General features: G+C 33.6%; 3 protein-coding genes across 3 annotated transcripts; all 3 read right to left on the bottom strand.

The window, feature by feature from the left end:
* Window positions 1–3,593: 3,593 nt before the first annotated feature.
* On the bottom strand, window positions 3,594–4,871 carry LOC110703071 (F-box/kelch-repeat protein At3g23880-like). The gene has a single exon (XM_021880830.1). The coding sequence runs from the start codon at window positions 4,869–4,871 to the stop codon at window positions 3,594–3,596; it is 1,278 nt and encodes a 425-aa protein (XP_021736522.1).
* A 4,242-nt stretch (window positions 4,872–9,113) lies between these two features.
* On the bottom strand, window positions 9,114–10,334 carry LOC110703070 (F-box/kelch-repeat protein At3g23880-like). The gene has a single exon (XM_021880829.1). It carries the CDS (start codon window positions 10,332–10,334, stop codon window positions 9,114–9,116), a length of 1,221 nt encoding a protein of 406 aa, XP_021736521.1.
* Window positions 10,335–15,393: 5,059 nt separating this feature from the next.
* LOC110703069 (F-box protein At3g07870-like) lies at window positions 15,394–16,607 on the bottom strand. The gene is made up of 2 exons (XM_021880828.1): window positions 16,079–16,607; window positions 15,394–15,911 (listed from the first exon to the last, which is right to left on the bottom strand). The coding sequence occupies exons 1-2, from the start codon at window positions 16,605–16,607 to the stop codon at window positions 15,394–15,396; spliced, it is 1,047 nt and encodes a 348-aa protein (XP_021736520.1).
* Window positions 16,608–16,955: the final 348 nt, after the last annotated feature.

Raw genomic sequence — 16,955 nt, 5'->3', positions numbered from 1 at the left:
TTTCGGCAATTTTTATATCCGGGTGAAAAAAAGTCAAAATAGTCCAAAATTGAAGGCTAATATCCACGGTTTTTAATTTTTTTTTTTGAGATTTCGAGGCCCAGTGTAGAAAAGTCTTGATATTTTAGGGGATACAACTCGGGGTCATATAATGCCGTTTGGAACCATATATGATCATTATATATAAAGTTCGTAGTATGCTTGAGTTAAGGAAATTCGTGCAAGTTGTAAACGAGTAAATTGGCCGTTTAAAGTCAAATTGGATGGTTCCACTAACCCAATTGGACTCCCGGAGGATATTAGGGACCATGTTAAACATTTCGGCAATTTTTATTTTCGGGCGAAAAAAAGTCAAAAAATTCCAAAAAATTCGGGGCCCGCTGTCGAAAAGTCTTGAAATTCGAGGGGATACATCTCGGGGTCATATAATGTTGTTTGGAACCATATATGATTATTATTTGTTGTCATAAATGTTCATGGTAGGCTTGAGTTAATGAAATCGGTGCAATTTGTAAATCAGTAAATTGGTCATTTAAAGGCAAATTAGATGGTTCCACCCACCCAATGGGACTCTCGGAAGGTATTAGGGATCATGTTAAACATTTTGGAAATTTTTATTTTCAGGCGAAAAAAGTCAAAAATTACAAAATTGAAGGCTAATATACACGTACGCTTTTTGAGAAATTTTGGAGGATTCGGGGGCCGGTATCGAAAAGTCTTGAAATTCTAGGGGATACATTTCGGGGTCATATAATGCCGTTTGGAGCCATTTATGATCATTATATATTGTCATAAATTTTCGTGGTAGGCTTGATTTAATGAAATCGGTACATGTTGTAAACCGGTAAATTGGCCGTTTAAAGGCAAATTGGATAGCTCAACCCACCCAATTGGACTCCCGGAGGATATTAGGGACCATAGTAAAAATTACGGCACTTTTTATTTTCGGGCGAAAAAAAGTCAAAAAATTCCAAAATTAAAGGCTTATATACACGCTTTTTGAGAAATTTTGGAGGTTTTAGGGCAAGGTGTCGAAAACCTTGAAATTTTAAGGAATACATCTCGGGGTCATATAATGACGTTAGGAACCATATATGATCATATAAACCGGTAAATAGGTCGTTTAAAGGCAAATTGGATGGTTCCACCCACCCAATTGGACTCCCAAAGGGCATTAGGGACCATGGTAAATATTTCGGAAATTATTATATCCGGGCGAAAAAAGTCTTAAAATTCCAAAAATAAAGGCTAATATCCACGCTTTTTGAGAAATTTTGTAGGTTTCGGGGCCCGATATCGAAAAGCCTTGAGATTATAGGGAATACATCTCAGGGTCATATAATGTCGTTTGGAACCATATATGATTATTATTTGTTGTCATAAATGTTCGTGGTAGGCTTGAGTTGATGAAATCGGTGCAAGTTGCAAACCGGTAAATTGGTTGATTAAAGGCAAATTGGATGGTTCTACCACCCAATTGGACTCCCGGAGGATATTAAGAACCATGGTAAACATTTCGGCAATATCCGGACGAAAAAAAAGTCTAAAAATTCCGAAATTGGAGGCTAATATCCACGCTTTATGAGAAATTTTGAATGTTTAGGGGCCCGGTGTTGAAAAGCATTGAGATTTTAGGGGGTACATCTCAGGGTCATATAATATCGTTTGGAACCATATATGATCATTATATGTTGTCATAAATGTTCGTGGTAGGCTTGAGTTAATGAAATCGGTGCAAGTTATAAACCGGTAAATTGGTCGTTTAAAGGCAAATTGGGTGGTTCCATCCAGCCAATTGGACTCCCGGAGGATATTAGGGACCATGGTAAACATTTCGGTAATTTTTTTTCCAGGTGAAAAAAAGTCAATAAATTCCAAAATTGAAGACTAATATCCACGCTTTTTGAGAAATTTTGGAAGTTTCGGGTAGAGTTGTCAATTCGGGTAAACGGGTCGGGTTTGGGTTGGTAAGAGTGGGTCGGGTCAACTCGGGTCGGGTCAACTCGGGTCGAGTCAATTCGGAGTAATTCCATAACCTATGCGGGTCGGGTTTGGGTTGGGTCATACTTTAGTAGGGTCACGTCGGGTCATATTTCTTATCGGGTTAATAACAGGTCAGGTTACATTTGGGTCGGGTGAACAATAGGTCGGGTTTAATTTGGGTTTTCACGGGTTAAAACAGGTTAGGGTAATTCTCGGGTTCTTGTCAAGTCAATAATTTGCGGGTTATAATCAGGTTAGGTCATTCTCGGGTTTGAGTCGGATACTCGGATTCGGCTCAAGTCAATAATTTGCGGGTTATAATCTGGTCGGGTCATTTTTCAAGTCGGGTCATTCTAGGGTTCAAGTCAATAATTCGCTGGTTATAATCAGGTTGAGTCATTTTCAAGTCGGGTCATTCTCGGCTTCAAGTCAGGTTATGTTCAAGTCAATAATTTGCAGGTTACAATCAGGTCGGGTCATTTCCAAGTCAGGTCATATTCGGGTTCAATTAAGTATAAATAGATAATTGTGATTTTTATCAAGCTAATTATTTCCTTTGACTATAATATATATATGGCAATATACTAGGGAATTATAGTCAATAATTTAGGAAGATAATTATCTCCTTTGACCATACAACAAATATATACTATATTTAACTCTTAAATTTGAGGATGATACTCCTTTCTTTTGCTGGCCTGGACCGACTTGGTCTCCCTAGACAAAATAATTTAATCAACAATAATAAGGTGGTCTAAATTGCATTTAAGGTGATTGGGTCAGGAACAATTTGGGTTGAATTTAGGTCGGGTCAATAACAAGTCGTGTTGATTTCGAGTCGGGTTAATAACAGATCGGGTTGAATTTTCAAGTCAGGTTAGTAATAGGTCTGGTAAAATTCGGGTCGGGTCAATAACAAGTCGGTTTGAATTTGGGTCAGGTTAATATCAAGTCTGGTTGATTTCGGGTCGGGTTTGTAACAGGTTGGCCGGGTTAAATTCGGGTCGGGTTAAATTCAGGTCATGTTAGTAACAAGTCGGGTTAATTTGGGGTTTTGACGTATTTAAACGGGTTTGGGTTAATTTCGGTTCAAGTTGTGTTCGGATCAGGTCAATAATTTACGGGTTACATTCGGGTCGGGTCATCTCCAGGTCAGTTCATGTTCGGGTTCGGGTATCACATACTCGGGTCAACTCAGGTCTATGGTTGGTTTCAGGTTGGGTTTGGGTCACATTTTTTCGGGTTCATATGGGTCGGTTAATAATCGGATTTGAGTCAGTATTTCGGGCCGAGTCAACTTTTGACAGCTCTAAGATTAATAATAAATATATAAAATTCTCCAAAACAACAGAAGTACTACAATCAATATTTCAATTAATTTTACGCGGTTAACCAAAGCAAGATATAATCTCTATTACAAAGGTGGCATGACAATGCCTGGATTATGACTTAACAATAACAAATTACTGTAAAATTGGACTAAAAATGAGCCTAAAAAAGCAACTAAATATTACAATGACACAAACTAAACCACATACCAAATGATAATTTATTGGCTTTTATAATTAAGTCCCTTTTGCTAATCAATATCAATTCTCACGGCCAATTAATCAGCCATCTTGATTGTCTTGCAACAAGTATGGATCAAAAGGCGAAAAAAGACTCTCGCAATAGCCCAATGCAACCCCTGAAAAATAGCGACACAAGTTTCCTCGTTCTACTGATTCCCAAACAATAGTACCTTCATCGGGTTGTTCTTGTTCTTGTTCTTGTGATGATACTTGGCTAAGCTCGTGTAGCATAAGCCGAAGAAATTGAGAGGATAGAGATAAAGATAAAGATAACGATATGTTACTTACCAAACACATTCCTGTCTCAAATAAATACACAAAATCCGCTCCAATATATGTGAGAGATAATACTCTCTCCCATGAAGCGATTTCAACCGTATGACCATCATCAGCATCAGTTAACTTCATCAAAAACACATTACAAACAGTCTTATTACCACCATTTCCAATCAAACACAATGCCAATCTCCCATTCATCTTAAATAATTTCGCGGTTTCCCAATGTTCTCTATGTACAATTGGGACAAACATCATATCCCCTGCTATCACATCCATCCCAAAGATTTCCTCTTCATCTCCTTCATTGGACAAACGTTTCGGAGCCCAATAAATAGTATCGTCAACAAAGACTTTACTACTATCAACAAACACCGAGGGATCTCCATAAATTTCCAACGTTTCATAATAGTCATCTAATAAAGCCCATTCGGTCCATAACCCGGTCTTAAAAGAAAACATAAGAGCATGTACCGAAATATTCATATATAACATGAAACACCCTATCTTATAATCATGAATTAACGGTACATAATCAAACCCGACACACTTCATTTGATAATCATCTACCTTATCAAGAGCAACAGGACCATTAGTATCGCGACATTGGTTTGTCACGGGGTTCCAAACATATATGCGCATAGTTTGTTCATTAAACATTAACAATAGGCCATCACAATAATCAACGACACAAGTATTTAGAGGATTAAAACTACGCGGAAGACATTTCTCCTTCAATCCAACAAACTCAGTTAAATTGTAGTTTTCATCAAAGGATAAATAATACTTATCTTCTTCAGTATTACGCTGCGGCTCCTGAACAATGAGGGTTTGATCGTTCAAAGACGACTGGAATTCAAATTGTTGTTTTGCAAATTTACGACTTGATATCATGGAAAACCATCCTTTGGAAACGCATTTGAAGCGAATTACAGGTTTTACCTTCAGTCTTATGAGGATGTTTTCCTGGATGAGATGATCCGGAAGAGTTGCGTATGTCGGTTCATGTTTCGATTTCTGCGCTGATGTGTTGTTCATCATCTTGCAAGATCGGATCAAAAACTGGACTAATAAAATGAAAATACACAAAAAAAAAAATCAAGGATTAATTAAGTTTAAATTATAAATTGGGGATTTTGAATTGATTAAATTTTAGATGAAATTAGTGAATAATTTGCGAGTAGATTAGTACCTGAAGAGTAGTGGCGCAGATTAAGTGGGTTGATCGGATGATAAATGAGAATGCTGAATTTCAGGTTTCAATGAAAGGGTTAGGGTGGCGGCTTGTAGTGAAAGTGACCGTGAAAGAGGAAAGAGAAAGACTATTTATATTTTTAGTCAATGGTCAAGTCAACCTTATTTTTGTTGTTGACTTGTTATATATTTTGGGATTAGGGTAGAATTAGGTCAAGTTAAGAGCCTCATTGCTGATGAGAGTAATAAAATGGATATTGGCCATATTGCGCACAACAATGTTTGAATAATGAGGAGATATAATTATGAAATCCTAAAAATAGTGTAGTGCACCCGGGTGCACCAATCACGCATTAATGAAATATAAGATTGTATCTTCTAAGATAATATTAGAACGGTATATTGTGAACAAAAATGGTATTGCTCTCAACAATGTCTGAAAGTAAATAATTTGTAAAATGATGCATTAAATCCGTGGTTGCATTTAATTTGTATACATGTACTGCTTGGGAATGATTCACAAAATTTACAACTTATTTTTCTCTTAAAGAAAATATTGAAACTACGTATCACTATTAAATACGGTATTAAAATTTCATATCTAAACTAAGGTGCAGAGTAGTACTTATTAAATGTGCAATCTAGAAAATGATGAGTTGCGATAAAATTTAAACACATACTAATAATTTAGAGGGTACGAGGAAGGGAATTTCAATGACATTAATAACAAATACTAGTTATTCAAAGTGATTTCGCAGGTATAAATTAAATGAACTGCCTCAGTTATTTATGATTTTTTTGTGTTGATTATGTGCTACAACACAACTAAAAAAACATGAGTTTATCTATTTTGAGAAAGACTAATCTATCTTTTGGTTACATTATTTTTTGTTAATAACAAGAACTACAAAAAGTCATTAACAAGAACGACAATTTAGTAAAAAAAAATGATCTTAAGTGACAATTTAACACTAAAATTAATTGAAGAGACATTTGCACCAACAAATCTATAGTATAATTTTCCAAGGAAAAAAAAAGCCCTCCTTAAAATGCCTTATTTATTTTACTTATTTTTTCCCTTTTAAATTTTTAAATAAATATTATATCTCTTATTATTTCTCCAATTCCATAATTACCCAATTTTTTTTCCAACCCCACTTTTCATTTTTTTAATAAGGGGTTGGAAAAATTAAGTGGAAATATATAAACCCTTTTTTCCTCCAAATTTTTAATCCTTAAAAAGGGGTCGGCACTTTAAGTGAAAAATTAATAAGTGAATTTAATATAAAATACAACAACGAAAATAAAGTTAAAATCAGCATTTCTGATAATACAATATTGTACCTGATTTATATGTTATATTTGATCATATTTTTTTTTTCCATTCTCTTACTCTTTTAGAGCTATTGTTTTTTATATTTCAATATTGCTCTCCTTGGTATGTTTTATTATGTTTTTGTAGGAAATGGCTCAGTTTGCTAGTTGTTAGCTTTGATGGTGGTTTGATTTGCTAGAGAAAGTGTTTAGTGTGCAATGGGAGGCGTGGCATCCTACTCCACAACCTGCTTGTGGCAATTTTTTCGCAGCCACAACTAACCTGCTGGTGGTCGTTCTTTTAACAATGTGTTTAGAGTCCTAATAAGATAGAATTTTCTAGTTTTTTATAAGGATATAAATAGGTTAATAAGAAGATAAATCAATAAGATTTTTCATATTTTTATGATTTTGAGTTTTGCGTCATTTTAGTTTTACGTGTGTTATTTTGCTCTCTTTTATTATTTAAGTTTTGTTCATTGAACATTTACTTTCAAGCTTCTAGTAATTCAATTCAAGAATTTATTTCCTCTCCTTTATTCTCCCATTATTATTGTTATTATGTTTTCTCTTATTGTTCATTTTATTTATTTAATTATCGTGTTTGAGTAGTTTCATAATCTAGGGTTGGGTTAAACCTTAATATGGATTGATGTGTTTCTCAATTCCCATTTTTATTAATTTATAATTCTTCTTCATTAGGGATGATTTTATTATCAATAAGCGACTAGGAATAGTGTAATTGAATGTGATTAGGTTTGCAACGAGAGTTGATTCGTCTTAATTGATTTAAGAACCCTAATTAAAAGTAAGAGCCTTTATGCATTAGGATAGCTAATTTTTCTTGCTAGGACTTATAATAGGGTGTCGTTCTCAATGTCTTTAATATGTATGATCCATGACAACAGGTACGATTGCTTATTAGGGAAGCCACTTGTTAATCGAAAGAAACACTTGGTATTGTTATAGGGAGAACCCGTCTTGTAGAATGGTGCATCGATTTGTATTAGTGGGTATACATATTCCTAGATGTCTTTAGCTCTTGGGTTATTCTTGATTATTTTCTTGCTAGAATTCAGTTTAGTATTATTTCATATATTTGTTTGGTTACTTGCTTAGCTTTAATTCAAGTCAATTTGATTAGTTTGAAATTTTGAATCAGTTAGTCTCTTGAATTCGACCCTTACTTGCTCAACTACATAGTAGAGATAGTTCGGTTATTTTAATAGGTACGCGACACGCCTATCAATTTGCAAGTAGCTATTATAAAAAATAGATATATTTAGCCAAATGTTGCATGGGATTATTTTTATTAAGGGAAGTGCGGAATGAGAATAATTTTTTCTTAATAAACTATCCGAAATTATTTTACCAAGTTGTCATTAGGGGTCATTTTTTTACCAATAATCCGACCAATTGACCAAATCTAGAGTGTATCTATTAATGTGTTTTTAGGTTATCTAGCCTTAATTGAAATCATTTGAACTTGCTGAAATTATAAATAGACACGAGAGAGGGGAAATAATAACATAACTAACTTGTAATCAATACATATGTATATAGCAAAACTTAACTAAAAGTAACATGAGCTTATCATCATAATCTATCATGCCTTACATTAACCTACTAAACCCAACCACTAATATTATGACTCCACTAACACAAACTAATTACTAAGGAGTTAACTAATCACCAACAATTTGAAGCAAGTATTCCAACGGAACTAACATGAAATCATTAAGTTTTGAACTAGCCTAATTAAAAACATGTACATTGAGCTAATGGGAAATTTTTAAGGACTCGTGGAATTAAGGATGGAGTTAAATATCTCTCTTCTTTAAGTAGGGATAAAGAAGGCTTAAAATCTCTTCAGCACCAATTTTTACAATAGCTGGGCCGCTTGCAAATTTAGCCCTAGTAAATAAAGGTGTACTTAAGGCTAAGCTATTTAAAATCAGCATCATTAAGTTATTTAAATGTCCGTTAACTAAATCCATCCCTTGCATCCAAAATAAAGTTAAAATAAATTCATCCTAGTAAATAAAGGTGTACTTAAGGCTAAGCTTAATATAAGGAACATAAATGTAGTAGACCAGGGCCCATTTCTTTTAGAACCCAATTTAAAAATTAAAACAGGGCCTCCAAAATGTTTAAGACAGCCCTACTAGTTGTATATGCAAAAGAAAATACTATGAAGTATATGGTCATACTTTTTTTTTTAAATCAGTATTGGTCATACTTTATTACATTAAAACAGGCCCGACTTGTTTGGCATCAATTTTGGTTTTCAGTTTCTGTTTTTTTTAAAACCAAAAACAGGTAACAAGAAAAAGGAGTTTCCACTTTTTTGTTAGTTTTCATAATTATCATAATTTTAATAAGTTTATATGATTTTTGATTCATTATGGGACTTATATCATATACTTTTAGAGAACAAAAAATCAAAAAACAGAAAACCACAACAATGCCAAACGTATGTATTTGGTTTTATGAAAGAAAAATTCAGATAGGTATCAAAATCTGCTTAAAACAAGATAATCAAAGTATTACAGCCAATTTCTCAATAAGTTTCACACACCTAAATAGAGAAGTTATTCAAATTACATAAAAGTAAATGTAGAACTCTGTTTATGGAGCATAAATTGTTTAGAGAACTCCCAAAGCTAATGATAAGTCTATAAAACTAGCATATAATTAGCATACAACAATTGAGGACTTAACCATCTGCAGAATATTACAATGATACATATAATTGTATGCTTGATACCTCGGCTCTTAAGCATTTTCTTCAACTCTTTCTCCAGTCTCACGGTCATCTTCATTCACCACACGCGCAGATATCCCAGAAGGCGAAATGAGACTCTCAGTATAGTCCCACACGTCTGCTATAGCTCTGTGATAGACATGTCCTCTTCTATGACGTTGCCAAATTACAGTAACCTCTACATATTCTGCCTGACTAAGATTAAGTAGCATAAGCTGGTTTAAGTGTCGACTTACCAAACATTTTCCAGACTCAAATATGTAAAGCAAAATTACGCCTTTGATATTGATTGAGAACGATTTCTCCCAAGATTGCTTGTCACCATTATTCTTTAAAGTCCAAACATCAGAAACATGCTTAGTACGTCGTCTTCTACCAATTACAACAGAATTGCAACACAATGACAAACACCCTTTCCTCTCGAATACCTTAGCATCGAAATACCCAGTAAGCAAATTTCCCAATGGGACTTTTGTCAATAGTCCATTAACTAAGTTCAACCCAACGATATGACTTTCCTGATCCTCAGATTCTCTTCTGACTATCGGGGACCAATAAATAGTATCATCAACTAACACTGAGTAATAACGTCGATCTATAGAAATGAACCCTTTCTCTTCTATGCAAGACGTTTCTTTCCATTCCCCGGTTTTCAGTGAATAAACACTAACACGACACACACCCTCCTCAGAATGTACTAAACACCCTATCTTATAGTCATCGATACTAGGTATGTAACCAAACCCGACACCGGCAACATCATCATTTAGCACATAATTAAATTCAGGACCACCAGCATTGTGGTATTGTTTTGTTACAGGGTTCCACAGAGTAAATTCCAAAACATCGCTATCAAACATGCACAGAAGACCATTACAAGAACCCACGACACGAGCCCGACGAGTATACCTCGGGTCATTGTTATTAGAATACTTATCATCTAAGGTGACAAATTCTTTCATATCGTAGCGTTCATCAAAGGATAAATAAGAGCCGCGATTTCGAAAACTGTAAAGCTCCTTATAAATGACGGATTTGGTGTTGGACAATGAAGAAAATTTGAGGTGGGTTTTTGCGAACCTGTTACTTGAAATTGTAGAAAGCCAAAATTTTGACACACATTTGAAGCGGGTTAAGGGTTTTACCGGAAGTCTAGGCAGAATCATCTCTACTATTACATCATCCGGAAGAGTTGGTAATTCGGATTCCGATTTCGCTGTTGTTTGCTCCATTTTTTTCGCTGATTTTTCTACCTCTTGCATTTGATCAACACCTGAAATTGATGAATATGAAATTGAAAAGAGGAATTGGGTTAGATTAAAAAAATAATAACAATAATAATAACAATTTAATTCAATGATAGTTTAGATAAAAATGGGGATGAATTTCAGATCTGATTAAGTTACCTGAAGGTTGAAACAATTGCGCAGAAAATTTAGAGCCTTGAATCAGATTGGGGCTATGGAAGGAGGTTGTAAAGATTGAAATGAGACAACTGAGTGTGTAAGAAGATAAAAGAAGAGTATATATATAGTAGACCAAGAGCCCAAGATATGAGAGTGTCTCTAACCTAAAATATCTTTATGGATAAAGAAAATTAGTTACGGTCTTAATTACGCGTAGATAAAAATGTAAAAATTGTTATTAAATTCGCGATGGTATCTTCCTCTTAAATCAATAATGATACTCCCACGATCCCCAAATTAGATTTGTCTAAATTGATGGCAAATCTTCAACCAAACCTAGCTATGATCTTCTTAATTTTTCCGTAATATAGGAGATCGATTAAGTAGGGAAATAAAAAAATTGTTTTGTATATAACGTAATCTACTTTATTTATTAAGCTAGAAATAAATAGTTTATCAAAATAGTGGCGAAGATTTTTAAATGCTTGTGACGAAGATTTGAAAAGCACGAAATATTTTTAAACCATTAAGAAATACATTCCAACTTTTTTAAAAAAATGATACTACAATTTTCTTTAAAAATAAATGTCAATTTCAAAAAACAAAATTTTTGGCATTAGTAATAACAATCTCTAACAAGATTGTAACACCACCCTCAAAATTCTTACGAATAAAAAAGTTATTATCAAATATTTAAACATGAATACATGATAGACTATGTCTCATATATTTTCAACTGGATAATAATATTTTATGAAGATTTAATATGAGAACATCAATCTTTTCAGAATGAAAAAAGTCATCTGCTTTTACATTTAACTCAATTTCATCATTTTGTTTCCCTATTTATTTTATTAATTATTTTTTTTTTCTTCTACTCTACTAGCTTTAATTTTTATAATTAGACACATTAAATAGATGCTTAATTTTTTCTTCATTTATTTTTTTGGACAGAAAAAATAGATGCTTCCTAAAATCATAGGTCCAAAACATATTAATAATGATGACTTGATGAGCTTACCGGCGGCTTGCAAATTGACACTCATATACTCCATTCGTGTTTTAGTAAGTGTTACACTTATTAAATACGACTGTGTTAGTTTTATTAAGTGTTACACTTCCTTTTTTAAGCAAAAAGCTATATTTAAATATAATCTCTCTCATCTCACGGTCCCACCCAAACCCAACAGTACTTTTTTTTTATTAAATACGACTGTGTTAGTTTTATTTCTTTTCTCTTACATCCATTACTTTTCAATAAACTATTAACCTCACTATCTTTCTTCTTTAATTTTTAATACTCCAACTACCTTTTATTTTATTTAAGTCAATTATATTGCCTAAAACTATGTGCCGATCAAAATATAACACTTATTAAAACACGAAGGGAGTAGTAGTACATATGATATTCTCGTTTTATTACAGCTTTGATAATGAAGATTTAGGTGAATAAATTTATGGTGATACATTCTACAATTAGAATCAGGAGTCTGTTATTTAGACTAAGCCCAAAAAAAAGCATACAATTCTAAAAACAAATTGTTAGCATTATATTAGGCCAAGAACCAAGTGACAGACAACCTGGCTAAGAATGCTAGAGATACTCTAAATATTTTGAACCAGCGTTGTATTATACTAGTTTCTCCAAATATATGTATTAATAGTTTAGCTAGTGACATTGGTAATCTAAATAGGGGTGATAACCCTCAGGATGTAACTTTGCCGTAATTGTTTTACCCTTTCTCATAAAATAAATAAATAAATAAAATAAATCTAATATATATATAAATAAAGTAGACATTTTTCGGAAGCATTCGACGCGCCACATAAGAAAAGATATTATTTTGATCAATGAAATTTTAGATTAATAATTTATTTTAGAATTAAAAAATTCACTCGCCACCTAAGAAAAAGTGACGAATAAGATTTAAGAATTTTGCCACCTAGGTAAAAATAACTAATAGTGAACAATTAAAATTTAAATTATTTATAAAACTAATAATTATCTTTTTTACATATATGGATGTAAATATTTAATCGTAAATATCTTTAATCTCTCCCTAGCAAATATTATAAAAATTAGATATTAAAAATGTACTCATCGAAACGAATAAAATTAAATCTCATATCACTATGTTTTTCCTTATATAAAAAGAGAAATTTAGAAGATTCCTCCTAATTTTTTTAATAGTTAAAAGATTTTAGATGAGACTAACATTTTGAAACAAAACGAGTATATAAAAAACGCATTTGCAAAGGACTTATTTTAATCAATAAATAAAATGATTTGTCATTTATTTTATATTAAGAAAAATTAAAGAATAAGGTTTGGCATTTTAAATTCAAGCGCCACGTAAAATAAATAAACCTACGAAAGATAACTTTAGTGTTAAAATTTTAAAAAAAATATCTTATGATATTAGGAATTATATTCAAATATCCGATGAATGATCTTCATATAAAAAAAATCTTAAATTAATTAAAAAGATTTACTAGAACCGTGCATCGCACGGGCTTTTATCTAGTAAATAAATAAATTAGGCCAAGAAGCTAAGCTGATGTTTTCATGAATCATTTAGAAACTATGGAACCAAACATGGTTGTTTCAGGTGAAAACAATGGGACATACGGACAAGTCCTTTTAGTGGGCTGAAGGCTAAACTCGGTCCAAGTGGTGGATGGGCCGAGGGTTTCCTGCACAGTAAACACACATAAACTTGCCTCGGGGTTGTGTCGAGGAAGGCCCCTCCGATGCCAAAGTTAGTGCAGTGTTTAGAGAGAGAGGGCTATGCAAGAGTATTAATTGTTTGAGCCTTGAAGTGAATGAATGTAAAGATAGAGGAGTGATGGCTTTTATACTTTAGCTTAATGGGAGAATTGGGCCTACTAAGTGGGCTTGCCACGTTGACTGGGTCTTTGACTAGACTTGGCATGGATTGGAGAGTTGAACTTTTAATCTTAGGCTTCATAATTGAATCAGTTATGGGCTGGCCCGCCGAGGAAGCCCCTCCGATGCCAAAGTTAGTGCAGTGTTTAGAGAGAGAGGGCTATGCAAAAGTATTAATTGCTTGAGCGTTGAAGTGAATGAATGTAAAGAGAGAGGAGTGATGGCTTTTATACCTTAGCTTAATGGGAGGATTGGGCCTAAGTGGGCTTGCCCCGTTGACTGGGCCTTTGACTAGACTTGGCATGGATTGGAGAGTTGAACTTTTAACCTTAGGCTTTATAATTGAATCATTTGTCTCATAGTATCCACACAAACCTACTACTACTTTTTTTTTATATTATTATTATTATTATTATTATTATTATTATTATTATTATTATTATTTTAGTCTCACATTTATTACTTTATAATAAACTATTAACTACATTATCTTTCTTTTATAATTTTTTAATACACCAACTAACTACCCCACTCACCTCTTATTTTAATTTAATTCAATTAAATTGCCTAAAACTATGTGCCCGTCAAAGTATAACACTTATTAAAACACGGAGAGAGTAAATAAGTTTTGCGCCTAATAAAACATAGAAATTATTCAAATTAAAGCTACATAATAAACCTATGACCAAAAACAAGTTGGTGCAATTAGCATACAATTGAGAACATATAGTGCTGTCAAATTTCAAACCGAAACTGTTTAACTGTCCGAAACCAACCGACCCAAATGAAAACCGAACCGATTAAAAACCGATTTTGTAAAACCGAAAACCGACCCGAATCGTATTTAAGTAAAACCGAAACCGAACCGATCCGAATAATGTCAAACCGTATAAGAACCGAACCCGTTAACAAACCGAACCAATTTTAAACCGAATTAAAATCAAATCGAACCGAAAAAGAACCGAACCGTTTCTAACCCGAAACCGTTTCCAACCTAAAACCGTTTGAACCGAGGTAAAAACCGTTTACACCGAACCGTTAACAAAGTGCAAGCCGTTTGCACTGAACCGTTAATAAACCGAACTGTCTATAAATCAAACTGTAATTTTGATCTCACAATAACTCATCAAATCATGATTATGACACATCAATTAGATGATTGAATAAGAAGCAACTAACAATGTGATAGTAAAACAATAATAATTCATTAATACACTAAACTTTTATAATCTACGTTACTTCGTAATAAACTAGTAACATCAGTATGACTAAACTTGAAAATAACATGATATGTATTTTTAAAATCGATGAGAATTTGTATATAATAAACTGCCTAATGCCTAAATATGAAGTGATGAAGTCTCGAATTGATATAAAACTTGCTAACGAGCAAAAGGTTAGTTAGCAAGTACTATGAAATTTCAAACCAAAATTGTTTAACTGCCCGAATCCAAACGACCCGATTAAAAACCGACTTTTTGAAATAAAAAACCGTTCTGAACCATAATTTAGTAAACGTGAAATGGAACTAATCCAAATAACGTTAAATCATATAAAAGGCGAACCCGTCAACAAACCGAACCAAAATAAAACTAAAGTGAAAAAGAACCGAACCGTTTCTAACTCGAAACCGTTTCCAACCCGAAACTGTTTGAACCGGTATAAAAACCGTTTACACCGAACCGTTAACAAACCGCAACCCGGCTGTACCGAACCATTTACTTCCCGAACCGTTTACAACCCAAACGAATTATATAAATCGAAACTGAATTGAACCGATAACTATTTAAACCGAACTGAAACTGACCCGCATACATTTAAACCGATTTCAAATCGACCCGATTTAATACCGAACCGAACCCGAACTGTAAAACTGTTTTGACAATGCTAAGAACATACAATACCACCCGAATATTACAATGATACATATAATTGTATGCTTGATGCCTCGGCTCCTAAGCATTTTCTTCAACTCTTTCTCCAGTCTTGCCGTCATCTTCATTCACCACACGCAAATATACCACAAGGCGAAATGAGACTCTCTGTATAGTTCCAGACGTCTGCTATAGCTTTGTGATAGAAATTTGACAAATTTCCTCTTGATCTTTTGCGTCGCTGCCAAATAGCCGCAACTTCTCCATCACCTTCAGTCGATGAACTCGATGTTGCCTCATTAGGATCAAATAGCATAAGCTGGTTTGAGTTTCGAGTTACCAAACATTTTCCCGTCTCAAATATGTAAAGTAAAGTCAAGCCTTTGATATTGATTGAGAACGATTTTTCCCAAGAATTTCCGTCACCATTATTCTTTAAAGTCCAAACATCATAAACTCGTGTAGTATGTCGTCTACCATGATCATACATGGTACAACACAATGACAAACTCCCTTTTATCTCGAATACTTTAGCATCGAAATTCCTAGTAAGTAAATTCGGCAATTGGACTTTTGTCAATAGTCCACTGACTAAGTTCAACCCAACGATGTGACTTTTCTCATCCCTATAAACTCTAGCTTCTGGAGGTCAGGCCAGTATATAATATCATCAACTAAGGCCGAATAATAACATCGATCTATAGGCACGTATTCTTTTGCCTCTAAACAAGCCGTTTCTTTCCACTCCCTAGTTTTTAGTGAATAAACATGAACATGACACACCCCCTCATCAGAATGTACTAAACAACCTATCTTATAGTCATCAATAGAAGATATGTAACCAAATCCGACACTGGTAACATCATCATTTGGCACATAATTAAGTTCAAGCCCACCAGCAAGGTGGTAATGATTCGTTACAGGGTTCCACAGAACAAACTCAAACAAATCGCTATCAAACAAGCACAAAACACCATTACAAGAGCCCACGATACGAGTAGCCCGAGGAGTAGGTCCATACCTCGGGCCATTATATCTGTCCTCTAAGTTGACAAATTCTTTCATATTGTTGCATTCATCAAAGGATAAAAAGCGGCCGTTATGCCTTCGGTAACAATTAATCTCTTTATAAATGAGGGATTTAGTGTTGGATAATGATGAAATATTGAGGTGGGTTTTTGCGAATTTGTTGCTTGAAAGTGTAGTAAGCCAAAATTTTGATACACATTTGAAGCGGATTAAGGGTTTTACCGGAAGTCTAGGTAGAATCATCTCTACTATTACATCATCCGGAAGAGTTGGTGTTTCGGATTCTGATTTTGCTGTTGTTTGCTCCATTTTTTTCGCTGATTTTTTTACTTCTTGCATTGAATTGAAACCTGAAATTGATGAATTAGAATTGGGTCAGGATTAAAATAATTAAGAAACAAAAAATAAAATAAAATTGAACGTGTTTTTATATGATAGTTGAGATTAAAATGGTGATGAATTTGCGATCGGATTAAATTACCTGAAGTTTTTGTAAGAATTGCGCAATAAGTTTAGAGCCTTGGATTGGATGAGGGTTTTGGAAAGAGGCGTGAAATATGGAAGTGAGAAAATAGAGTATGTAAGAAGTCAAGAGAAGACTATGTATAATAAACTAATCTATCTATCAATTAACCTATACTAAAAGCGAATCTAAGA

The sequence above is a fragment of the Chenopodium quinoa genome, unplaced genomic scaffold, assembly GCF_001683475.1.
Source record: "Chenopodium quinoa cultivar QQ74 unplaced genomic scaffold, ASM168347v1, whole genome shotgun sequence".
Lineage (NCBI taxonomy): Eukaryota > Viridiplantae > Streptophyta > Magnoliopsida > Caryophyllales > Amaranthaceae > Chenopodium > Chenopodium quinoa.
The sequence above is the reverse complement of the archived record's forward strand: the minus strand, read 5'-3'. Positions and strand labels throughout refer to the sequence as shown.